This window comes from Engraulis encrasicolus, chromosome 19, assembly GCF_034702125.1.
Source record: "Engraulis encrasicolus isolate BLACKSEA-1 chromosome 19, IST_EnEncr_1.0, whole genome shotgun sequence".
Lineage (NCBI taxonomy): Eukaryota > Metazoa > Chordata > Actinopteri > Clupeiformes > Engraulidae > Engraulis > Engraulis encrasicolus.
The window spans coordinates 5,889,017-5,915,015 of NC_085875.1; the positions used below are offsets into that span (position 1 = coordinate 5,889,017).

Genomic DNA, 25,999 nt, shown 5'->3' on the forward strand with positions numbered 1-25,999 from the left:
ATAAAAAATCTCTCTCGTCGTCACGTTGTCTGTGCCTAGGTAAGTGTAAATTGTTAACCAAAACAGTACAGGTTGTTTGGATGAAGCCGTTCATCTTTTCCTATGTCATCTCATTATAATAGGCCTTAATTACTGATGCAGTTTTTAATTGAAATATTATAGGGAAAGGAAAGGGTTTGGGCAAACTCAGGCCTGGGGGCCACATGCGGCCCCTTGAGTGATTTCATGTGGCCCCCAAAGCCTTTACAAGAAAGACAACTTTTAAATCCAAATTCAAACAGTTACTCAACATTAAAATGCTACCTAAAACAATAATCTTGAGAATTTGAGATTAACCAAAGACATAGGCTTCATCTAAATACCTTTAATTACAATGTGCAGGAATATCATTGTTACCAAGTTACGTCAACGTACACTGTTTTATTATTGACACGGGCAAGTTGTCTGTGGCATCCGACCCTTCGGTCAAGATTCTAAACCTAATGCGGCCCTCTGACCAAAATAATTGCACACCCCTTTTTGTGTTTAAATCAAGAGAATAGCTACAAGTTCAACAACAGTTGCCTCTAAGGGTGTATATGAAGCTTGTGTTGAATGGGTGATAGTCAAAAGTGGTGACAAACTTTTGAGTGACCTAAATCAGAGTAATTTATTCAACCGACTTTCATGATCCCTGGTGAGACCCTGTCAGTCATCAGCAGGCAGCTACAATATTTTTTTTAAATGTTGCATTCTATACATGACCCACCTCACAACATAACAGACACAATGCACACCTCCGACCTCGGCCTAAGCCTAGAGCGTGACTACAAAACTCTGTCACCGTTTCCCAATGTCTAGTGTGAGCCCTTTCAAGTGTGTCAGCCTTCGTAGTCACGCCCAGAGATTGGATACTCTTTGGTGAACTCTGCAGAGTATCCAGAGTAAACACTAGGCGTTTCACGCACTACCAAGGCTCATACACTTGACATTGGGAAATAGTGTCTGGGTCTGGAGCCAATGGCAGAACACATCTAGTGTATATAGTCTGTCGTGTCTGTAAATGAGGTCCTCACAGTTCGACCTCTTTTGTGGAGCACACTGTGAAGTTTTTGATGTTTGCAATTTTGGTTTGATGTATCTTTATGGGCACTCCCTGAATGAAAAGATTGTATGTAACATTTTTCTATGGAGACCTGAGAAAACTCAATAAACATAATTACATATATAGTGTGTATAGTCTGTCTGACACTGGCCCCATTGAGCCGGTGGAAAAACACGATATTTACTGGGCCCCATTCAAAGGGTGATTTCAAATTCAAGAGATAGACCAGGCCGACTGGGTTGCAAAATTTTGTGCAGTCTATGGGCGGGCCTATAGGCAACCTGCCACAATTGCAAGGATGACAGGTCACTTTCAACAAGTGTTTTGACAAACAAAAGAACACGATACACAATATTTAATAAATGAAGCAATTTATTCCTTATTATCCATGTATAACTAACACAGCAATTTTGTCAATTGGCATATGAGTGAGGATTTAAAGGTTGGTTACACGTATCACCACAATACTCTCGGGCTATATAATCACACCTGTTGGGAAAGAAAGATAAATATTTTTTTGTAATGACCATATCCTTCCAACAGCATGCCCCTCGTATAATATTGGGTGTCCTTATTCCCCACTATCAGCAGTTTGTGCCGGTCCGTCCATCCATCCAGTCTTTTGCTTGAGTGTTGATTTTACCATGTCATTGTTCGGTGCTGTGTTTTGCTTCTGACCTGCTGCTGTCTCCTGGACCACATTCTCGATCTAAGGCGATCGTAATACTTATCTGTCCTCTCCCTATCACAATTAAAACAACATAAATGTAATAGTCACAACAGAGTGGTTGACAGTAGAATTTCCCTGAAAAAAGTAAGGCTGCTGGTTACAGCAATTCTGTAGAGTTGTTTATGAAGGTGCATTGTTGCATTGGTGATTGCCTCTGTGTGTGAGTTCACTGTGCTGGACACTTCAGGGGGGTTAAGCATGGAGGTGATCCGCACATGAATGCTTCTCCATGGCTTAAAAAGTCCCTGTGTGCCATAGAAGTGTCCTTTCATGTGAGTCGTTTAGTCATGAAATAACAGCCTCTTGGAGTGGATTGTGTGTGTGTGTGTGTGTGTGTTGTGTATGTGTGTGTCCCTCCTTGCACTCTTCCACTGGAGTTGTGACCGTAAGGGAGTTGCTGGAAAATTAAGGCCCCTTGGCACGGACAGAGGAGATCATGTCCGTAACAAGCTCTTGAAGCCCAAATGCTGGCCGCCAACCCCAATCTTTCTGCGCATTGGAGTCATCGAATCGCACTGGCCAGCTATCCGCTGTGAATGTAAATCAACACCAGAAATCAGTTTGAGTAGTGTACATGTAAATACATATCATGCATATTAAATATATAATGTCTAAAAGGTGCACTGTGTAGGATGTGGCCAGAGTAAAGGTACTGCAACTATGCAGCTCATTGCCACTGTGCTGCTGCCTATTGCCAAATATGATCTTTTCATGAATATTTACAAAGTAATAAATTAATATTTACTAATATGGCCAAAGTACAGTCATCTCTGCAGCTAAAAATGTCCATTTCTGGAAATTCAAAATGGCGGACCATGAAGAAGATCCCCTTTTTCATGCATGAAAAGTGCAATATTCCCAGTCATAATGAATACTTAGAATTTGATGGTGGTGGTAAGTATTCATGAAAAAGGTAACATTAGTGAATGGGTAACATGAATTCTGGAAATAAACAATTAAACATTTTACGCAGTGCACCTTTATAATGCTTTTTATGCATCCCTTGATATAAAACGAATATAATATAATATAATCCCTTACTAACTTACTAACATGCTACAAGTATACAACAGCGAAATTCCAGCTACATGCCAGAGGTCTGCGCTCTCTGAATGTGTTTCTAGCTAAAAATGTCACACACAGATGGAGCGTGGAGTGTAAAGTAGATGATGAAAAGTGTGGAAGCTGTTCTTTGTGCGTTCATAGTGTTTCTCATGAACTGTTAAGTGTTACAAATGTGTTTATATAAAATGTAGGCCAACATCATGGAGGAGGCCAACTGATAAAAAAGTGTATGGGCTTTAAAAGTTTGGGAGCTTTATACCTATGGTCTGGCGGACAGGGTCTGGGTTGTAGGTGACTTTGAGCTCGGGGACATGCTTGCGAATCTCCACCGCCAGCTCCTCTGGGGTGAAGCTCATGGCTGCTATGTTGTAGGTGCGCAAGGACAGCTGGTACTCGGGGGCCTCCATGAACTCCACGGTGGCGCGGTGGCAGTCGTCGATGTGCATCATGGGAAGTCGCGTGTCGGGACGCAGGTAGCACTCGTGGTGGCCAGAGGTGAAGGCATCATGGAAGATCTGGAACGCATAATCTGAACAACAACAACAACAACAACAACAACAAAAAGATGGTGTTGGGGCATTGTACTAATGCACTGTATGCAATGCAATGCAATGCAGTACAATGAATGGGCTTACATGCCCATGAGGACCAAGGCTCGAGTCCGTCCTGGCTCATTTCTGAACCCTACCCCATCTCTCTCTTCCTGTCATGATATCTACTATCCTAGCCACCTATCCTATCCACAAGTCAGAAGCCCATAAAAAAAATAGAAAAAACCCCAAATAAAACCCCACCCCAAAAAACCAAATGGTATTTACAAAAATAATGAATATTAAAGATGGCCTCTCAACGTCATTTCATTAATATTGGTGTGTTCCCCATTGTTATTGAATGTGTTGCGCGTTGGTCCTGTTTTAAAAAATGTTCCGGTTGCTTTGTTTCAAGTCGCTTAGAGCTAGCAAGGAGGCTTGTGGAGAAACGAGAGGGTGTTCCGGGTTTCTCATGGAAATGCGCCTCTAATTGGCTCACTCCTCCTGCTCTCGTGGAAATGCGTCTCTGATTGGCTAAGTCCTCCTGTTCTCGGAGAGAATGCAATGGGGCACCTAAGTCACGCCCTTCTACTTCCGATCTATGGGGCTGGAGCGCTCAAAATTTTGAATGCGAGTTAATGGAGCGAGTCAAGCTAAATCCTCATCACGTTTGGCATGTGCTCCGGATTTCACATATGATGACAGTGAATTTGAAAGGTTTGGATTTGCGTCGTAAGACCACTCATTTTCGACACGCAAGAAACATTATTTTAGCTTTTGTGCAAAACTGTGTTAGAGACTACACGTGCGCCTCGCATATCTGATGTGAATCGAGGCACAGCCAACCCTACCGCTGCACCGTGGCTTAAGTGGCTGCACGTCGGACATGCGACGTCTGTTGTGTAGTCCAAATAATTACATATTTTTGCACACACACAACTCAAAAATCGCTTGCCAAGTGAAGTCACCAAGCACACCATTGGTTGTTATTAATTCTGCGGCACAGCATATGTGTGATCGACGGGGAAATGCGAGGTGGGTCGGAAAATAGCTTTGATCAGTCCATTACAGCCCAGTCAGAAGTGTTTGCGTTCCCAGCCCGGAAGGGGTGGAGACTTAGGTGCCCCATGGGAAACAGAGTCGCCACTTCCCCGGGTGGTACTGCACTATAGGGGCGCCAACGGAGGCGTGCAGGCTCCATTCGGACTGTGCGCTTTCAACAGCGACCCCTAGGCGAGCTGCAGGCACGGAGCAACCAGAGTGGGCATGCTGTATGTACAGTTTGAGGGTTTGTGCTGTGTGTGTATCTGAGAGTAGCAACCAGCTGATAGCTAAGATAAGCTAGGTTTCGGGCCACCAGACGTTGCTTGTTTTGAGAACAAGCAGAAGAAAATTACTCTACATGTTTTTAGAAAAATGGGTCGACATAAATCTTTGTGGTCAACGCCTTCTTTCGATGTGACGCAACACAGAAAGGCTTCCGTGATTCGATCGTTTCTCTGCATTATTAATGTCAATTGGGAAACACCGGGAAACACAGCCAGGCGAGGTGACGCACCGCTATGAGAGCCTTGCAAGTGAGTTGAACTTGGGGTGACCGTCTGATTTTCAAAAGGAAAATCCCCTTTTTCTTCGCACTGCGGCATATATAATAGCAGAGCCATTATTGCACATTTTCAATTTTTCTATTTCCACTGGAGTTGTCCCTACACTATGGAAATTTGCACACATTACCCCGTTGCACAAGGGGGGTGATAAGACTGACCCTAACAACTATCGACCAATATCCAAGCTACCGTGTCTCTCAAAAATACTAGAGAAGTTGGTAAATGATCAGCTCAAAGAATTTCTAAATACCAATAATATTTTGAGCCCTCTCCAATCAGGCTTTAGGCCTAAACATAGTACAGTTACTGCTGCTACTAAAGTAATGGATGATATTATCACTTCTCTTGACAAGAAAAAACATTGTGCTGCCATCTTTGTGGACTTATCCAAAGCATTTGACACCGTGGACCATTCTCTGCTTCTACAAATTCTGCCTAGTATTGGTTTTAGTGCAAGTGCCTGTAAATGGTTCCAGAGCTACCTTTCAAACAGACACCATACTGTAAAATTGGGTAATACTCAATCTGACCCCCTGCTAATAACCAAGGGGGTCCCACAAGGTTCAGTATTAGGTCCGGTACTCTTCACCATGTACATAAATAGCATACTTTCTCTCCTTTCCAACTGCTCTATTCATCTATATGCAGATGATACAATTTTGTATTGTGTTGCAGATTCTGTACAGCTAGCCTTGGAGAAATTGCAGCAGTCTTTTAATATCCTACAAAATGCCTTCATTGGTCTTAAGCTTCTACTTAATGTAAGCAAGACTAAATGTATGGTCTTTACTCGATCTAAGCATGGCATGAAAAATGATTTTAATATATCTACTTTAGATGGGTCTGTTATTGAGAGAGTATCACATTATAAGTACCTGGGAATCTGGCTAGATGACAAGTTCACATTCAAGAAACATACTGACTGTCTTGTCACTACGCTCAGACAAAAGCTATCTTTCCTGCACAGAAATAAATATCACTTTCCTGTTTTCTGCAGAAAAAAGTTAATTGAAGCTACTTTTCTGTCTTCCCTTGACTATGGTGATATTATTTACAGACATGCACCACTCTCTAATCTGAAGGCACTTGACACTGTCTATCATTCAGCTCTTCGTTTTATTACTGGGGATCCATATTGTACACATCATTGCCTGTTATATGATAAAGTTGGGTGGGCTCCACTTTCTCACAGAAGGGACATGCATTATTTTATTTTTATTTATAAGGCCCTCACTGGCAAACTCCCATTTTATATTTCATCTCTTTTAGTTTGGCACTCCAACCCATACCAAACCCGCAGCAGCAATTTTTTACTGGAGGTCCCTTATGCCCGCACTGAACTGGGTAAAACAGCTTTTAGTGTCTGTGGACCTTCAGTTTGGAATAACTTACAACAAAGGATGGGTCTTCAAGCCTTTGTGCCATTAGAACATTTTAAAGTTACACTGGGAAGTTTTTTATCACATACTTGCACTTGTTTTAACTCATAAGTTTTAATTCATAGTTTGTCTTAATTCTTACCTCTTATATGATTTATGGTGTATTGTGTATGTTGTTTATATATGATTTTATATGTGTAATTGTTTGTTTTACTCGACATCATTGTAAATGAGGGCTGGGCCCTCAATGATTCTTCGAGTTTAAATAAATGAAATGAAAGGAGTGAGTAAAACTGTGTTTTATCGGATGTTGGCCTTTAAAAAACTTTATGTGAATACTGATTGTCACTTTAGCATAACCAAAACGTGCACACCAAACCAACAATCAAACCAATGCAAGCAATGAGGGGATGCAAGAATATATGCAGAGGTCAGGTGCAGGGATGTCAGGGTGTAAAATTACCTGTTGTGCCTCCACCAGGCTTGGTGGTGCCTGAGACAACGCCAGGGTATCGCAAGCAACGGAAATCCAAGCCATACTTGTGGTGGAGGTACTGTGTAAATGGGAAAAAATAAAGGGTCGTTAATAGCAAAACTCATCTTCAGTCATTCAATAAACTAAACTAATGAGATCAGCCAATGGAATAGTCCGTATATTCTCTACACTCCTCTTCTTCACAATTACAGGACCAAATTCAAGCAGAGAAAGGGCGATCACCGGAGCAACTCGGGGGTGCATTTCTCGAAACCGTAGTTGTTACCAGTTAGCAACTTGGGTAGATGCCAATGGGAAATTGCACTGCAACCAACGAAGTAGCTAAAGTAGTTCGCTTTCGAGAAATGCACCCCTGATGTGGAAACTCTCAATTTCATTAATAAAGGAGCTCTGATAGAGATGTTTATGTTGAAACATTAATTCAATCTAAAAATTCAGGCTTTTAAATTTGAGTTACTGCAGTGAAACTCTTCTACGTACTTGAGTAGCTTTTAGTCCAATATACTGTGCATGCTTTAACACAGTTCTGAACAAAACACTAATGTAAAATTCTATAAAGCTTCATTTTAGTTGAGTTGTACAGCAAGCAAATAAGGTCAGCATGTCGCAAGTCCTGTGACTGAAGGCCTCATATTCACAGTATGCAAGCATACATATCCATCAATGCCTTTCTGCGTTGCTTGGTGTTCTTATTGAGTTTGTAGTGGTGTGCATTGGCACTGCCCTCACGACTCGATTCGATTACGATTACGATTCGGGAGGTAGCAATGCGATTCGATTCGATTCAATTCTACAATGCATTGCAATGCATTAAATTTCTACTGAAAGTAAAGCAAATGCTTCATCAGTCATGATGAGGCAATACAAGTAGTCAGATACTCAGCAACATTTTATTGGCTGTTCTTTGTATCAGTCTTGCCGTTTTCAATGCTTTGAAGTGCTTTTATTTAATTTTTTAACATTCATTTGCTCCTGAAATATCCACGGAAGTAATTGAAACGTTAAAAAAAATGCTGCATCGATTATGGAACTTGCCGCATTGAATTGAATTGTCCATGCCCCGCATTGCATTGCATTGCTGAATCGATTATTGTTGATTCCACTATGAGTTTGGCTCAAAGAAAGTGAGACAGCATGTGCCTGGCTTTAATCTCTGTCCGCACCTCTCCCATCAACTCCGCATGAACTTTGGACACTCCATAGATGGTGCGGGGCCTCTGGACACACAGATCAGGCGCAGGGTCGCGCGGGGATGTGGGCCCAAACGCTCCGATGGTGCTTGGGACAAAGAGACGCAAGCAGTTCTCCAGAGCCAGATCCAGCACATTATGGAGGCCTGAGGGTTGGAGAAATGGCAGGGGAAACATTAAATACACTTCACTTCACACACATAGCCTCTTAATACGGATCAGCCAGTCGATGGAACTAGTAGATACTCCTTGCTGGAAACAATCTACTACATCAGTGGTTCTCAACCTTTTTTGACCAAACGCCCCCTTGGCCTCATCACAAGCCTCCCAACACCCCCTTGACCTCATCATAAGCATGACAACGCCCCCTTAGTATCAAAAAATTAAATGGACTAATGCCCCCCAAATGGCAACTAAGTACCTCTTAGCACCCTCTCAGCTGTATCCTTATCAACGCCCCCCTAGTGCTCCCTAATGCCCCCAGGGGGGCTGTACCGCCCCTGTTGAGAAACACTAAACTACATCATAACAACATTTTACCGAGAGAGACATTACCAAGAGATTAACAATTGGTCATTACCATTTTGGTGACAATACGGTTATAACAGAAACAGGAGTTGACTGAAGCTTTCATCGAAAGTGACATTTATTTAGGTCAGTGGTTCTTAACCTTTTTTCTTGAAGCACCCCCTAACCTGTGCCCTAGACAAGCGGCGCACCCCCAACTCAAACGTCTACACGTGTATACGCACAAAAAATTATGTAAGTGAATAATTACAATGATTCTTGCTTAAGACAGTAATGAATACTTTAATGACTTTACATTAGGTTCAAAACGTGATTTAGTTTGGTCTTTGACTTAATCACAATGTTTGGAAGCAGAATTTTGGTCACAACGTTGACACAAACAAAATTTTGCGCACCCCCTGAAATCTCTGGCGCACCTCCAGGGGGTGCCCGCACCCCAGGTTAAGAACCACTGATTTAGGTAGAGGGTATTGGTATGGGTGTAATGTGCCTTACTCAAGGGCACTTGGGCCGTAAATAAAAATGTCTGGAGACCAAACTCTTCCTGATGGTAGACAGGAGTCGAATCTACTACCATTCATCCCAAATCCTTGACCATTAGGCCAGATTCAGACTAGAGCGTGGCGGAACAGCAGCGAGGCGACTAAGGTCTTTCTGCTTAGTTTCGACTGGTGTGTTCTACTCTGCCTTTCACACCAACAGCGTCGGCGTGCGCGGCCAGTCCTGTTCAAAATCCCCCCCACAGTCAAAGCTAGCTCGCTACTTTGCCATTCATTTGAATGGGACACCGTCGGTCGCTGCCGTCTAAAATCCGCTCGAGTTCTATTTTCCAAATGCAGTGCGGAGCACCGTCGGCTCCCACGCCACTACTGCCCGACTGTCGCCGGTTGGTTTGGAAGGACAGATCTGTTTCCATGTACAAACCCCAACTCCGGTGAAGTTGGGACGTTTGGTAAACTGAGAATAAAATCAAAATGCTATCATTTTCAAAACATTCAATACATTCCTTAGATGGAGAATAGTGAAAAGACAACATATCAAGTGTTAAAACCGAGAAAAAAATATTGTTTTAGGGGACATATGTACTCATTTCTAATTTGATAACTGCAACACGTCTCATATAAGTTGGGACGGGGATCAGTGAAATGTTATAAACATCCAAATAAGATAAAACAACAAGGAAGAACATTTCAAAATGAATTGTACTGATGAACAATTTGAATGTCCAGGTATAAGACAATCACAGAGAGGCTGAGTCACTCAGAATTAAAGATGCAGAGGGAACAATTACCATAGTTATTACATAAAGTTTTGAATTCCCTTGATTTACCGTGATTGAGTGTATATTAGACATATTTTTGTCATTAAAATCATTGTATAGGTTCATGACATCATGAAATATATATTGGCTTTAGTCTCACTCTAGCACTCCGAGAATTACAGCTAGTGAAAACTTGACCATATTAAGGATGTTTCATGTGTGCAAATGATAGAGGGGTTTAACATTCCCCTATCCACCTGAGATCACTTGAAATAGACCCATACGACATGGGAAACTGTCCTTTGCTTACAGAAGTCAGCAGCAGTTGCAGAAGTCAATTCTTTTTGAAAATAATAGTCTTGCACATCCTGTGCTACAGTGAAAATTGACCATGCAACTTGTGTTAGTGCTAACTTCAAACGTCAACCTGATATTATGGGGGTGCAGTAGTACATTGGTTAAGCTGTTCTAACTTACCTGTAGAATTGAATACAGTACTGAATGAAATAAATGGGTTTTAAACAGCATGAAAAGCCACTCGTGCAATATATTTTGAAGGGAGATCTTCGATTACTGCCACATAGTAAGGACAAATTGTATTCTCTACTATGTTTTAACAGTTTAACTCCAACATAAGGACCAGCAGGACATAAAATGACAGGCTTTTGGCCAAGACCTGTCACACTGTAAGCACTACAGAAAGGAAAACATTGCAAAACATGACAAGGAATACACCTACCATTTAAGCTGTCGAAATCATGTCCAAGATAGGAATCAACACTGTTTTTATATAAAATCATCTCATCGGTCAATGCTATTAACTGTTAAGTGTTGTCTTTTGTTTTGTTTTTAGTCTTCCTCGACATTTGCTGCCTTTCATTGTCCCCGTCCCAACTCTTTTGAGGCATGTTGGATTTACATATTCATGAATATCCCCCAAAACAATAATTTTGGTCAGTTTTGATGGCTGATATGTTTTCTTTGTACCGTTCTCTAACTAATGTCAGAACCAGACTTCTGAAAATGGCAGTATTTTGCTATTATTCACAATTAACCTTGCGTCCCAACTTCTATGGATTTGGGGTTTGTATTTTCGCCATCGCCGATAAAAAATCGCTTCTGTCCCGCCCCATGTCCCCGCTCTGGTGTGAATTAGGCCTTAGCCATTAAGCAAATTCTAAAAGACTTACAGTATTTGAAGTTAGCCTGTTTGCCCACACTCTTGCCCCAAGAACACCAGGCCTCACCACTTGTGGTGGGGGGGGGGGGGGTTGGGGGCTGCCAATGGCTTTCGATCGCCAAACATCTAGCAGGGGCCCCTTCTATATATTTCTTGGGGCCCAACACCATTAACGTGCACATTTCTATGCTGAACAGCAAACTCAGTATTTATCAACTATTATACTTAAAGTGGTAGTTCGCTATTTTAGACATTAAGCCCTGTTTGTGTGACTTCTGGGGTGAAGTAGAGATGTTCTCATCACAATTTTGACATTTGGTGCTGAACGGAGCATTTGGGTATCCAAGACTGCAGCCCCCCCACCTTTACATTGACTCCAATAGAGCACTCAAGCAATCGATTATAAAATGGCATTAAACTTTCGTTTGAGAAGACATGGAACTCACTGTGTGGTCAGTGGTAGACAGCAATAAATTGACCCGAAAATTGCAGCGAAATATACCTTCTAACTGTTGTTTAGCATTTGGCGGACCTATTTTTCCCCAGACGCCGTTGAATAGCAGTAGACATCCAGCCAGTAGGTAGCGATAGTGTGTTGTTTATGTAGACATCAAGGAACGAGGTAGAACGGCTATCTTTGAGCGGGACTGGCTACAAAAACTACAGCTTGCATACAAACCATAGATAGTAACGTAAACAAACGCACACCCATTTCCGGTCACGCGGAGTAATACTAGTCAAACCAATACAATCAATGAAGACGGACAATAATGAATATATCTTCTCTGGAAGCGTATTTCGCGGTGATTTTCGAGCCAACGTATCGCTGCCCACCTCTGACCACTCGGTGAGTTTCATGTCTCTGCAAACGAAAGTTTAATGCCATTTTATGATCGATTGCTTGAGTGCTTCATTGGAGTCAATGTAAAGGTGGGGGGGCTGCAGTCTTGGATACCCAAATGCTCCGTTCAGCACCAAATGTCAAAATTGTGATGAGAACATCTATACTTCACCCCAGAAGTCACACAAACAGGGCTTAATGTCTAAAATAGCGAACTACCACTTTAAAGACCAGAAGTTATTTATAGCCCATTACGATGGCAGTCTCCCTCCAGCAAGACATGTCTCAGAGGGGGGCCTCTGACCCCCCCGTCACAATACCAATGCCCCGCCCCTGACACACAGACATGACCAAGTCGTAATGCATTACTAAAGTCCATGTGATATGTCATAGTATTGTAGTACTATGGTACTTAACTTTTCAGTGACTATTACGGCGTGCCACTGGCGGTACGGCGGGCATTAAGGGGTTAAAAGACATGCTGACCTGTGATGTTGATGGTGCGGGCCAGGTTGACGTTGGCCTCTCCCACGGCGCTGAGGAGAGCACTGTAGTGGACCAGCCATGTGATCCGGTTATTCACAACCAGCTCCCTCAGGTTCTTGTAGTCCAGTACATCCGCATACATAAAAGGCCCTGGTTAAATGGGAGAGGATGGGAGAGATGTGTGGAAGGGGGTACGGGGAGGAAGGCAGGGAGGAAGTCTGAGGGGGCTGTTGGGGGGGAGGGGATCACCAAATGATCTCTATTATTAACAGAGATCACTGGATCACCAGACAAGTGGAGTTGTGATGTCATTAGGAGTGGGCAGAGGCAGCTGTGTGGTGAGACAGTTGACAAGACTAGAAGTTTTTTAACCGAAGTGTGCAACTTAATTAGTAAGCCAACTGTTTTCAGAGGAAAGCGACTCAACTAAAAACGACTAACTCTCGACTAAAAACCTCATATGGATGAGCTCAGGCCGAAACGCCCGTTCAGAGGTCATGTGCCATTATGTCCATACTGTATGAGAGTTGAAGTTGAGAGTGCGTTTTTCTTTTTACAACTGGCAAGACGGACATCTCTGAAATACATACAGGCCTATGCTTTTGGACCCTGAGACTCAAGGTCTCAGCATGGGAATATGGTGGGTCTAAGAATGTCACACTGCAGTACCACCACAACGTCTTAAGTAAGCGATATGTTACATGTGTGTGGTTAGTATGTACCAATTTCACTGAGGAACACTGATCACATTCACAAACTTAATTTACAGGCAGCCCTCAAAAGTTTCATGCGAATGTCAACTTGGAAAAAGTTCCCCAAAAGTTGCTCTGCCTGGGTTAACAGTGAGGATGTTTTATTGTTTTGTCCACAGAGACGGGCCGACACTGAGGTCGCAAGCAACCAGAAAGGACAGGAGGAAATAGTTAGACCACAGCCCTTTTAGTCTTCCTTTGACTTAGTCGACCAAATATTTTGGATTTGATTGCAGTACCAGTTTAGGCCACAACCCAGCAGCACCTGCTCCATCAATGTGTCAAATGGAAACACACCACGTGAGAACAGAACAGCTGATACACTTTGATTGGCGGGATACTGCAGCAGCACCTACCACTGTCGACCACCTCCAGTGGTGGCTTCTTTATATCAGATAAGATCACATTCTCCTTCCCGTATTGTTTCCTGTCAAAAGTAGAACAAGCGATTCAAATTATTGCCAAGGACAAATCCATATGGGGTCAGACATATGAAATGTAAGGTGACATAAATCCTTATACACATTTTATGTCCGATTAAAGATGATGCTCTGCCCTTGGTTAGATTAGATTAGATTAGATAAGATTAGATAAAACTTCTGTTACACATGAAACAGAAAATTGTCTTTGGCGTGGCTCCAGTGATTCTCACAGAGAGTGGACAAAGACTTGACAATACAGGACGAAACAAGACAAGGCAATACATGTATGTTGAGGCTGGATAGCTGATCATTGTTCATCTTTTGTTAAGTAGGGCTAAAGCTGAGGGGATTTCTTGTATCTGTTTTTGTGTGCTAGTGGAACATTGAAGCATCGACCGGATGGAGGCATTTGGAAGGAGTGATGGAGGGGGTGAGAGGTGTCCTCTATGATCAGGTTGGCTTTCCTGATCACTGCACCACTGTGCAGCTCAGATAGGGAGGGTTGAGGTGAGCCAGTGATTTTGTAAGTATGTAACCTAAACCAAAGAAGACAACATGTGTTTGCTGTTTGAAAACAAACCTTAGTAGTTGTGCCAGTCCAACGCCAAGTTGGCCTAATCCCCCTGTCAGAGAAGAGACAACTACATCAGGTGATCAAGGGACAGATTAAATCACATTTTCACACATATAAATCTCTCTCTAGATCATTTCCCCTTCAGTGCTGTAATGTTTTCACTCACTTCTAAGTCCTGATAGGACCACATCTGGGAATTAGTGATACCATGAAGCATCAGATCATAGACTATCTGAAATGTTCTGTGAATCAATTCAGTCTGCTTATTTGAGAAGAGATTGAAGAAAATGTCACAGGAGAGCTCAAGTCATATGCTAGGCTGATAGATAACATAAACATTACTGTGGCAGATGTTGGCTCTCTACACACATCCAATATCCACTAATGAGCAGCAAAACAACTTGAGGGAAAACATCTTAGCATCCTGTACCCCACGGTAGGCTACATAAAAACAGAGTTTGTTGGCCTCTCCCTGAGCTGGGCTTAAATCCAGGTTCTGTTCACATCAGCGGGCTTTATCCATACACAAAAACCATGTGAGCTATTCTTTTGGTGTTGGTCGTACGCTATTATGGTCACACTTTGTTTGTCCCGCTCCATTGTGATGGGCTCACAACAGTGTCACTCGCCAGTTACTGAAAACAAGTAAAACTCACAAGTTATGGAGAAGGGAGATTAATAAAATACCAATGCGTCAACAAAACATGGGCATGCAGATGACGCATCATAGCTTTTTTTTAACTGATAAAAAGACAGATTTGGTCCGCACCTGTGATGAGTACCCGTGGGCTGTCCCCGTGAGAAGTGTTGCAAGAATCATCGGTGTTATCATCATTTATTTGTCGCGGAGACCAACTCATACCACGCGCAGGCAGGTACAATCCGCGCGTATTACTGCATCCATGACACAGAGAACCTAAAAAAGACACGGGGGGCGAACAAATCCGTACAGCCGGTAGCATGACGAGATGGGTGTCTCTGCGGGACAGAAATGTAAGTTTGCTTCGTCACTATGGTGCCAGTGAAAAACTTTGTTTTGTTCAGTTCAGTCGCTTTATTCATCCCTTTGTGCTCGTGCGCAGCAGCCAACTTGAAAAGCATTTTCCATCTCGCCGAACATACTTTTACGCCGAATAAACATAACGCGACTCATCTTTTTCTTTTTCCAAATGGCAGTTGATAAAAAATGTCACTCACCTGGATGCTGACAAACACTTGAGATCCTTCTCAACCACGTGCTGTCCAATATGTAAAATACCTCATAGGCGCACCTGGCGACTGCTAAACACATTCGATAAATATCGATGATTGATAAAAATGGACTTCATCATGCTTCACCGTTAGAATTAAAAGATTATTCCCCAATTGGTCACTGATCGTGCGGATCGAGCGACCATTGGGCAAATGGCCGAAGTGTGTCATGCTGGGATGTGTAGTTTGAAACGTCATACTGACGATTCAAATCCACTTGTTATTCCAAAATACAGCACTACACTGTCCAGAAAACGTGCTGACTGGCTACTCCAAGCGGATTTGTATTGTGCTGTGGTTTAGCTGAGTTGGGCTTTTACTATGCCATGTGCTCCTCAGACAGGAATGGGGTTTTACATTTACAGGCAGGAGTCTCTTCAAAACTGCTTTAGTTTCCTCTAGTGCATTTGCAGTATGCCTACACTAATCACAAGGTTTATCTGAGTGGAGATTTATTTAAAGTGTGTCATCCACCTGCCCTAATAGGGTGTCAATATTATACAGATGCACAGCATAGTAGGCTAAAGGCCTATACATAATACAATACAGTCCCCACCAGGGCCTCTGAGAGCTTTGGCCAGGCCTAGCACAAAATCATCTGAACGCCCACCTAATACATGTAATGACAACCCCATTCTGCCTCCGCTCCCTGGGAACCAGACAACTGACACATTTCTTCCCCCACTGGATTCCCTGGTCACAATATAGAATGAGTTTTATTTTTTTATTTTTTGTAACACCCACTGTGTTTAAGATGGCTTAATTATTTAGTTATGCATGGGGTGCAAATGTACTTTTCAGAGCATAAATTACTCTTTTATACACAAAAGGACAAACAACTGTGTTAACCAAAATAATATTTATTATAACAAGTCAAAGTTGTACAATATTCATAATAGAAAAACATCCCTTTCAAAAATGTGTTTGCAATACCACAACAATTAAGTTAGCTATTAGATCTGCATTATAATCCGGAATGTTTTTATCAGACAATATGAAACATAGTGACAAGATAGCAGGAATCTGAAACATAGTCTCGTGTGCTCATGATAATTACAATAATGTGCACTCGCATTCCAAGGCTAAAGCATTGGAATGCTGCAGTGGGTAACAGGTGGGTTATTGCAAGCAGTGCCCTACTGTAGACCCAGTGTCTCTACCAATTTCACATTCTCCCTTGTGACTGTAATGATACACCAGTATGCGATGTGAACTTTGCTCCACTCTACCCTATATATTTTCTCTGAGATCACACAGTATGTGGGTATGCGATGCCGCGCAAAGGGCCCTTTGTCCGAGCTAACCTGGTCCTGACCATCCCATAATTCTACCATTTCCTTTCGTATTCATGGTCTGGTATGTGATGCGATTGCACGAAGCGGGAAGTTTGCACTTAGTTCTTGTTTGAAATGATTGGACAGCTCTCACCCAATCGCCGGCAGTTACTCAACAACAACATAGCGCAGGCGTTTACGTCATCCTCACGAGTGCCCTCCCACTTTGGCCCCCACCAACCTGTCTCTTCGCTTACTGGCTGTTTTCTGGGGAGGGTTGGCTGGACAGATCCTACCGCTCAACATCGCTCCACAGAAAACAGTAACCAGACGTAGTACGGAGCCAATCTTTTGGCAGAAGTACGTAGGTTGGCGCACAAAGCTATGTCCGAGCTGACATTCCGGCACGTCCAAAAGTTGAGAAATGTCCCAATTGCCCACTGCCCACTGAACAAGCAAAACCCGTTGACGGGCTGTATAGAACAGTGGTCTGGATTCAACGTAGAGCAAAATTTACATTATAACCTATAATTATCAAAGCGACTTTAAGGAGGGTAGTATGGAGTTTAGTTTGGCGAGGCTCACATCGCATGTGTTGCTGTGCATCAACAACGTGAGGTTGTTTATGTAGCCTCTTTGTGCAGTAGCCGTTAAGTCACGGCTGAAAAGACTCAATTACATCATGCATAGTAACAACAGTGCTATGACATTACTGAGAGTCTGTAACAAATTAAGACTTGGTCATTCATTTTCAGTCTTGGGTTTTTCTTTCGTTTCTGACATGTAAGAGTTTCATCCTTTACCTGGCTTGTTTCGGCGGTGCAGCTTCCGTACATCATCAGAGGATCACACATGTCAGGTAAAGCAGTGGTTCTTAACCTGGGGTGCGGGCACCCCCTGGGGGTGCGCCAGAGATTTCAGGGGGTGCGCAGAATTCTGTTTGTGTTGAGGTTGTGACCAAAATTCTGCTTCCAACCATTATAATTAGGCCAAATTAAGACCAAATTTAAAAATGTTTTCGTCCCCATGTAAATTCATTAAAGTATTATTTAATGTCTAAAGTAAGAATCATTGTAATTAATCACTTTAATAATTTTTTGGTGCGTATACACGTATAGACATTTGGAATGGGGGTGCACAACTTGTCTTGGGAACAGCTAAGGGGGTGCGTTCAGAAAAAAAGGTTAAGAACCACTGAGGTAAAGGATAAAACTTCTATGTACATGCCTGAAGCAAAAGAAAAGCCTAAGACTCTGCACAAAAGGGTTAAGGGGTGCATAGTACATGGCCTCTTCCACCGATCTCAGCTCCGACCACAGTGCTCTGTGACAATGCTCCAGATCTCCTCTCGTGCCTCCTCCATGATTTGTGTGTGATCTGTCCACCGCAAGAATAAGCCTGCAAGAACAAACCCAAACCCACAAAAAATAATTTAACATCAGTTAAGGTCCCTTATAGAAAACGGATATAATAGGACAACATATTTCAAGAATTTGTCCACATTTAACACATTTTTGCCTAGGGCACCTGCAAAAAAAAGCCCTTTTTGGTAAAATGTGCCCTCTGCCTATTGAAACCTAATACACGTAGCTCAGCCTCCGAAGCACATACATAAAAACATGAAATTAGCGGCACTTACAAGGACCCTCATTTTGCATTAGAATGTGTTCATTCAGCTCCAACTTATCCACATTTTTAATAAAAAAAACTCAAATCTCAAGAGCCTGAATGCAGCGTATATGTCGCTCCAGGTGCCAAAGGTCAAACAACAAGGTATACGCTAGTGGTGTCAACAATGATCGATTCGGCGATGCAATCCAATGCGGGGCATGGACGATCCAGAATCGATCCGGCAAGTTCCAGAATCGATCCGGCAATTTTTTTAAGTTTCAATTACTTACATGGATATTTCGGGAGCAAATGAATGTTAAATTAAATAAAAGCACTTCAAAACATTGCAAGACTGATACAGACTGATACAGAAAACAGCCAATAAATTGTTACTCAGTATCTGACTACTTGTATTGCCTCATCATGACTGATTAAACATTTGCTTTGCATTCAGTAGAAATGTAATGCACTGCAATGCATTGTAGAATTGAATCGGATCGGATCGCATAGAATCGAGTCGAATCGAATCGCTACCTTCCGAATCGTGATCGAATCGGATCGTGAGGGCAGTGTCAATCCACACCACTAGTTTACGCAGTATCAAGCTAAAGCATATACAGCTAAAGAGTGTAAACATTGACATTCTGCATGTGTATTACAGGACAGTTGAAAACCATGTTTCGAAGACACACAATTTCATGCAACTTGAAGAGCGTGTAAATAAAGAGCACTCCTTCTGAGTGCTGTGATGTTGGTTTACATTTTGGGTGTGGTAAGAGATTACAGACGGACGGTTGGAAACGGAGTGTGAAACAGGTATTCAAGGAAAGTGCAATGCCTCAACAACCAGAAATAGCAAAGTAACCTTCAGTCTCCAGTTTGCATTACTGAATATTACACAAAGGCTGCTCCATTATTGCTGGTGGGTTTCTGATATCCTTCTTTCACACACAGTGGATCATACAGAATAGAGGTTGGAGCAAGGACTGTACATGCAGACATTGGGGTTTGCTTGTGGGAAACCATTTCAGTATTTTGTATCTTTTTCATGTAACTAGACTAAACCCTTTACTGTTCTATTCATGTTTCAAATAGTGATTCATCAAGGAAGTATGATTTTAAGATTGGCGCACTGTGGCGCACTGTGCCAATACACCATTACATAGGTATAGGCTATTGGCACATTGCCCATGGGGACCGAGGTTGTAGTCCGGCCTGGGTCATTTCTCGACTCTACCCTGTCTCTTTCTCCCAACCATTTCCTGTCTTTTCTCTACTGCCCTATCTAATACAAGAAAAAAGGAAAAGTTACGGTTAGCTTTCCCCTTTAACCCAGGCCAAGTTACCTGTCCAAAGATGCAATGACTGGGGCTGGACAGAGGGCCAGATAGCGAGGTCTGTGGACTCATACAGTGGATTTATGTACTGCTCTCTCACACTGGACCGCAGCAGGAACTGGAACAAGCAGTGAGTCCGGTCCTTCAGGTCAAGGCCACATCTGTGGATGTAGACAGGAGACAGTCATGTGAAGTCATGCCATTCTACTGCATGAAGGCAGTAGTAGTACCAGAGATTCTTTAAGTATAGAGATATTCCAACATAATAGGTTTCTATGGGCACCTAACGCGACCAGGTTCCGGTCTGCCTAAAGGGCCGTGTCATAATGCTCCTACAATGAATAGAACAGTCCTTAGGTCTGCCTAGGTCTGCCTAAGGGGGGCCATAATAGAACCAGGAAACAATGGGCCAATGGAACCTCTCTCTCTCTACTCTCTCTGGTAGTACTGTACAGATGAGGGAAACAATAAAATGAAATGGATGGTGAATTATTCTGGAGGAGAACTGCTGCTGACCAATATTTTATACAGTCTGTGCTATGATAACTGTTTCTCTGAGAGTTCTCGATTCATATGGAAATTCAATATGATAAATAAATGTGATATGGAATATGGAAATTATATCAAAATAAATGTTATAAATTAATTAAATAAATTCGATGTTTTTTTTACCTTTCATGCAAAACAGTTTATGTATCAACAGAACATGACCAAGTTGTAATGGGATCTTAGTCAAGATCTCAAGAAAGCCTGTAATGTATTAGTTATAAAGTTGTATTTAAGTTTTTATTTTCAGTGAACACTGTGGGAACCTCTCCTTCTCACCACTGGTTAACTGGTTAAAAACTGGACAAAGAAACTGGACTAAGGTGCTGTTTCCACGTAGCTGGCTATTTTTATATGTGGATATTTTTTTCTCCTGGTTGCATTGGTTTTGCATTGGTTTTGGCCTTCCGTTTCCACGTAGCAGATATTTAAAATCCAGGTATAAAAAGCAGGAGAAAAAAATATCCTGTTTAGGGGGCTGAAACGCATTTGTTACAATGGAGGATTCATTTTTATCCACATGTTGCGTTTACACCTCAACAGGAGAAAAATATACCCTGCTAAAAAAATATCCTGCTACGTGGAAACAGCACCTAAGAAACATGCGGCTAAGGCTTTTCTTGTGCCTATGCTCTCAACACAGCTGATTTCACTAATTAGCTCATCAACCTGGGATGTGGTAATTAGGATCAGCTGGTACATTGAATTGGCTGGATCAAAAATGTGGCAGGGTTTTTACTTTCTGCACCCGTGGTTTTTCCACCTCTGCAGGTTACCCACCGTTCCTGTTGGTTGTTGCAGAGGAAGGTGCCAAAGTCTGAGGCGTAGGCCTCCTTGGCCAGCCTGAGCAGCAGGGGCTCCCCGAACTGCAGGGCCAGGGGGAACTGGCGGCTCAGCTGCCACACGCAGTCCAGCAGCAGCAGGAAGACGGGCGCCTCGTGCCTCAGCCGGGCGTGGGAGTAGGCAGAGCGGGCACAGCGCTGCTGGAACGGGTGGCCTGCCTATAGAGGGTCACAGGGTGATGGGTGGTTGCATGAAGATAGATGGTTGAGTTCCATTCAATTAATTTTAATTCAATTCAATTTAACTTGTTAAGACACACCATTATACATTTGCTGCTACCAGAATGGCAATGATCAACTCATAGTGCATTACTAAAGGCCCTGTGTCTGGTCATAGTAGTGTAGTACCATTGTAGTTAACTTTTCGATGACTATTACAGCGTGCCACAGGAGGTACATCGTGCATTATGGGGCTACATCAGTTCAACTGAATTCAACACAACTCAGTTCAACTCAAAACCCAACTCTACTGAATTCAATTCAAGTCTATTCAATTCAACTTCACTCAATTAAATTCAGATCAGGTTAATTCAACTTGAATTTAATGCAACTCAAACCAACATTCAATTCAAGTGAAATTAACTCCATGCAATTCAGTTCACCTCAACTCAATTCAATCAAATTAAAGTAAATGTAATATAATTCATTTAAATTCAATTCAATTCAACTTCATTCAAGTCAGTCTTTATCTTAACAGTGTTCATATGATTATAAAAAGAACTGCAATAACCAAAAAGGAGTGGCGCTATTGTCCTGTCAGACAACTTTGAGTGCCTGCAGTACATACCTGAACCCATTCCCTCTCCAACAGAGACAGAAAGCCATGGAGAGTGCGTGTGTCCGGATCCAGTATGAGCTGAGCCAGTGTGCACACCAACAGGGTGGTATCAGTGCCTTCAGAACCATGCACCAACACAGAGTGGCCATCCCTGCAGCCAGCACCGGCACATGGGGTAACAGAACACAGAATAAACGGAACATACACACTAAAATATGCAGTGCTAGTACATCACTTAGAGAGTAAATTTAACATCTTCAAGAGTGTATTTGGTCCTGGAGTACTCTCTAAGTGTTGAATTCACACTTTTTTCTGTGTAGGGTACCCAAATATGGGGTGTTAGAACATAGGGCAACAGAATAGGGGGTAAGAAAGTGGCTTTACAGAGAATACAATTCATTCTAGCAGTATCATAACAACTTTAAAAATATATCAGCTGCCACACCGTTCACAGGTAATTGCACCTGGGCGTTTAGTAGCACTGTGCTGAATTGTATATTCTGTGAAAGGCAATGGATATTTAAGAAGAGGATAGGCACAGATAATATCCCCAGTCTGCCGTTTTAAAGGTCATTTCTAGTGTGTGTGCAGTGCATTGTTAGGGTGAGTCAGCAGGAAATGGCAATGATGATGTTTGTTTACATTTTTGCATGACCTCATAATTAATGGTAATGGGGCTATTTGAATTGTGGATGGATTGCAGCTTGTATCATATTAGTGTGAGGCATGCGCGCACATCCAGTAAAACAGGTGCTAGATCAAAGAAAGACGCATTGAAGAAGAAGGAAAAACCAGCACACTGTTGCTGCTCACCGATTTATTCAACATTGTTTTGACCTCAAACGGTCTTTGTCAGGTCTATAGGCATAGGTGTGCACAGATTGGGACAAGGCCGTGAAAGCACCTGCCCCTTTGACCCCTACTGGGCAAAAAAGTGCCCTTTTTGAAAGTTCTTTTTTTGTTGTTTTTCATAATGATCATCTAGAAAAGCTTGACGATTAAATTTGTATGGTAATAATGCCTCAATATCATCCTTATATAGTCTAGTAGGGCAGTCAGAAGTTCCACATACCCCCAAGCCCCCCGCCCAGCACCTGCCCCCCAAAATGTCTGTGCACACCACTGTCTATAGGCGAGTATAGCTTGTATAATGTTAACATAAAAGAGCAAAACGTATTGATGGTAGGGCTGCACGATTATGGAAAAAATCATAATCACGATTATTTTGGTCAAAATCATAATCACGATTATTAAGCACGATTATTGATTTTTGCAGATTTTTTTGAATTACAACAAAATTAAATATAACCAAGAATGAATTACATACAGGATGAGCAAAATAAAATGAATTGTAATAATTATGTAAAGGCAATAGCATGAAACTTAAGTGGACAGATTTCAGGCCAGAAACACCAGCATGTCAATATGTTCTGGCTTCAAGGACGCTCTCAAAAGTAGGTCACTATTCCCACGATTAAATCACGATTAAAATCATGAGCTCGATTTCACTATGTTATCACGATTTGGATTATTTTTCGATTAATTGTGCAGCCCTAATTGATGGTGTTGCCTCACCTCTCCACACACTCGGCCACCAGCCCCGCGGTGGACAGTGCCGTGTGGACATGCGAGAGCCACTTGGAGTTCTCCAGCTTGCTGAGCCAGCGGTCCATGTTGTGGGACTGATCACTGCACGCCTCCACCAGCTTAATGAGGCTCTCCTGCAGCACCTTACCCCTAAACAATTGCAAACATACACATTACATATACGTACATACTCACTGACTGATTTACATTATATAACTTGGATATACAGTAGGATGTATTGAACTAATTACACAAAACAGTAAAACAAAACAACTGCAAAAGTATGAATTTATTGACTAGGTGTGGGTCTCACTTTAGATCTTGGCTGTTTTGAGAGACAAAAGTGACATCAAACTTTCCACGGAATCTTTTTTTCAATATAAAGAGCAGTCAGTAGGTTAGTGGTGCGTTCATCCAAGATGTAGGTACATGAAAAAAGGTCAGAATACTGTGAAAATAAAGATGAATGTCGGTACACTGCTCCCGTGTTGCTTTTTAAATTTTTTCAAGTGAGCGCTTTCGAGCCAGTCGCTCTTCATCAGACTGAAAGCGCTCACTTGAAAAAAATTAAAAAAGCAACACGGGAGCAGTGTGCGGACATTCATCTTTATTTTCACAATATAAAGAGCATACATAATTTTGCAACTTTTGAAGCATATATTTGGACAGAGTTCCATTACGTAATAAACAAGACCCATGGCCACAAACTTTTCCATGTGCCGATGAATTCTCTTCCATGAGTTGTAGCAGGACTTGGACTCAAAGCCACCCCCCGTCATCCTGGCCTGATGGGCTTGCTGGGTGGAGCGGGTGTCAATGACGTAACCTTTATCTGAGCCATCAATCACAGCCTGTAGGAGGAGCTCGTCCTCTTTACAGCGCTTCCTATTGGCTCCCGTCAGAGGCTGGCTGCTGCGCATGATCACCTGAACAACAGAACATTTTTAAAAAGATCAAATCAAAAGTCAAATCAAGTACCTTGAAAAGTCTTCCCAAGAAGTTAAAAACATGAGACAAAAAGAGTTCCATAGCAAAACGCATCCTCCTTTGATACTTGATGCACCTTATGCATCATCGTCATTGGAGAGACACTTGCGTCACCTGCATTTTTTTAGCTAAACAAAATGTAAGTGACCTAAGTGCTAAACCATCAGTATCTAAATCATTTTTAAACTAAGCCAACCTGAGAAGGAGCATACGGATAGAACCGGGCAGTATATTATTGAAGGCATGTGTGTAACCATGAACTGTGTTTGAGTGTGTGTATGTGTGCGTCCATTCATGCGTGCACGCGTGCCTGCCTGCCTGCCTGGGTGCCTGGGTGCGTGCGTGCGTGTGTGTGTGTGTGTGTGTAATGTATGTGTGTGTGTGCGTGCGTGCGTGCGTGCGTGCGTGCGTGCGTGCGTGTGTGCGTGTGTGTGTGTGTGTGTGTGTGTATGTGTGTGTGTGTGTGTGTGTGTGTGTGTGTGTGTGCGTGTACATACGTGTATATGCTATGGGCGCATACTTTGTCCCTGAGCAGCTAATCCCTAAATGTCCCTAACATTCAGGCTACACCTCTCTGCCTTTCCGCGTATCATGTTCTGCTTACCATGCCGTTCTTCTGATGATAATAGCTGAGCACGGGGAAGCGTCCTCCCTGGCGAAAGCGAGCTGCCTTCAGCAGTGCCTGCTCGTCCACACACTCGGGCACTATGACCGAGTGCGGGTACGAGGGACACACGGAGTAGTCCGAGTTCACTTTACTCAGCCTCCACTTGACCTGCTGTTGTCAGGGTGCAATCGGAGACACACATGTTTCAGAGGAGGCAGAGAGAAAACATTACATGAAAAGCAAGGAATCTTCCTTGTTCCTGTTCTTCCCTATCTGGTGCGTTAACCCCTTAAGACGCGGCTTTATAAATTTGTTGTTACCAGTATGGTAATGACCAAGTCGTGGTGCATTACTAAAGGGCCGGTGTTGTGTCATGGTATTGTAGTGCTATGGTAGTTACATTTCAATGTCTATTACAGCGTGCCACTGGAGGTACGGCGCGCATTAAGGGGCTACGGGAAGGGACTGAGTTCAAAGTAGGTAGGAGTCTCTCCAGAGCATCTGTAACCGAGGTGTTCCACCTCAGGGTGTCGTACTCGGCAGCTTATCAAATATCAGTTTGGGTAGGGGAGTCACAGCACGATACCACTGAGCTAAAAGATTAGTCCGATAGCTCAATGGTAACGACACTGTATGACAGTGGTGTAGTCTACGTAGAACGCGGGTATACAGAGTATACCCACTTCTAAAATTCAGGGATTTCAGTATACTCACTTAAAATTGATTGATCCATTGTTTTGAATAGCACAAATATATACAGTATACCCACTTCAAAAAATGCTCAAATATACAGTATACCTACCCACCATGAAAAAGTAGACTACAGCACTGCTGTATGAGGCTTCGGGAGGGAGGTTTACTGACATTCCACGCCACATTCTGCTAGTTGTCCTCCGTTACATATCTCAGATGTGGAGGGTAAAACAGTGATTCTGGCACTAATTTGTGATATGTTTATCAATCTTCCACATCTGAGATGCTCCGGTGACTCTCCTCCCAACAGGAAATATTACATGCCTAATAGAATTTCAGTCAACAGAATTTCTGCTGGTAA

General features: G+C 42.6%; 2 protein-coding genes across 3 annotated transcripts in view; both read right to left on the minus strand.

Moving 5' to 3' along the window:
• Positions 1 to 1,438: 1,438 nt before the first annotated feature.
• Positions 1,439 to 15,087, minus strand: tdh2 (L-threonine dehydrogenase 2). Its single transcript, XM_063224000.1, has 8 exons — positions 14,895 to 15,087; positions 14,132 to 14,174; positions 13,486 to 13,556; positions 12,378 to 12,527; positions 8,055 to 8,227; positions 6,859 to 6,949; positions 3,139 to 3,408; positions 1,439 to 2,344 (listed from the first exon to the last, which is right to left on the minus strand). The coding sequence occupies exons 1-8, from the start codon at positions 15,085 to 15,087 to the stop codon at positions 2,220 to 2,222; spliced, it is 1,116 nt and encodes a 371-aa protein (XP_063080070.1). The 3' UTR covers positions 1,439 to 2,219.
• Positions 15,088 to 17,506: 2,419 nt separating this feature from the next.
• zgc:154055 (uncharacterized protein LOC556036 homolog) overlaps positions 17,507 to 25,999 on the minus strand; it is a 12,674-nt gene continuing 4,181 nt past the window's right edge. For both annotated transcript variants that reach the window (XM_063183527.1, XM_063183525.1), the window contains 7 exons: positions 24,943 to 25,116; positions 24,060 to 24,277; positions 23,340 to 23,501; positions 21,774 to 21,915; positions 20,925 to 21,145; positions 19,608 to 19,759; positions 17,507 to 18,048 (listed from right to left, as the gene is read on the minus strand). In XM_063183527.1, coding sequence (XP_063039597.1) covers positions 17,954 to 18,048; positions 19,608 to 19,759; positions 20,925 to 21,145; positions 21,774 to 21,915; positions 23,340 to 23,501; positions 24,060 to 24,277; positions 24,943 to 25,116 — 1,164 coding nt within the window. In that variant the 3' untranslated portion in view covers positions 17,507 to 17,953. The remainder of the gene's footprint in view (positions 18,049 to 19,607; positions 19,760 to 20,924; positions 21,146 to 21,773; positions 21,916 to 23,339; positions 23,502 to 24,059; positions 24,278 to 24,942; positions 25,117 to 25,999) is intronic.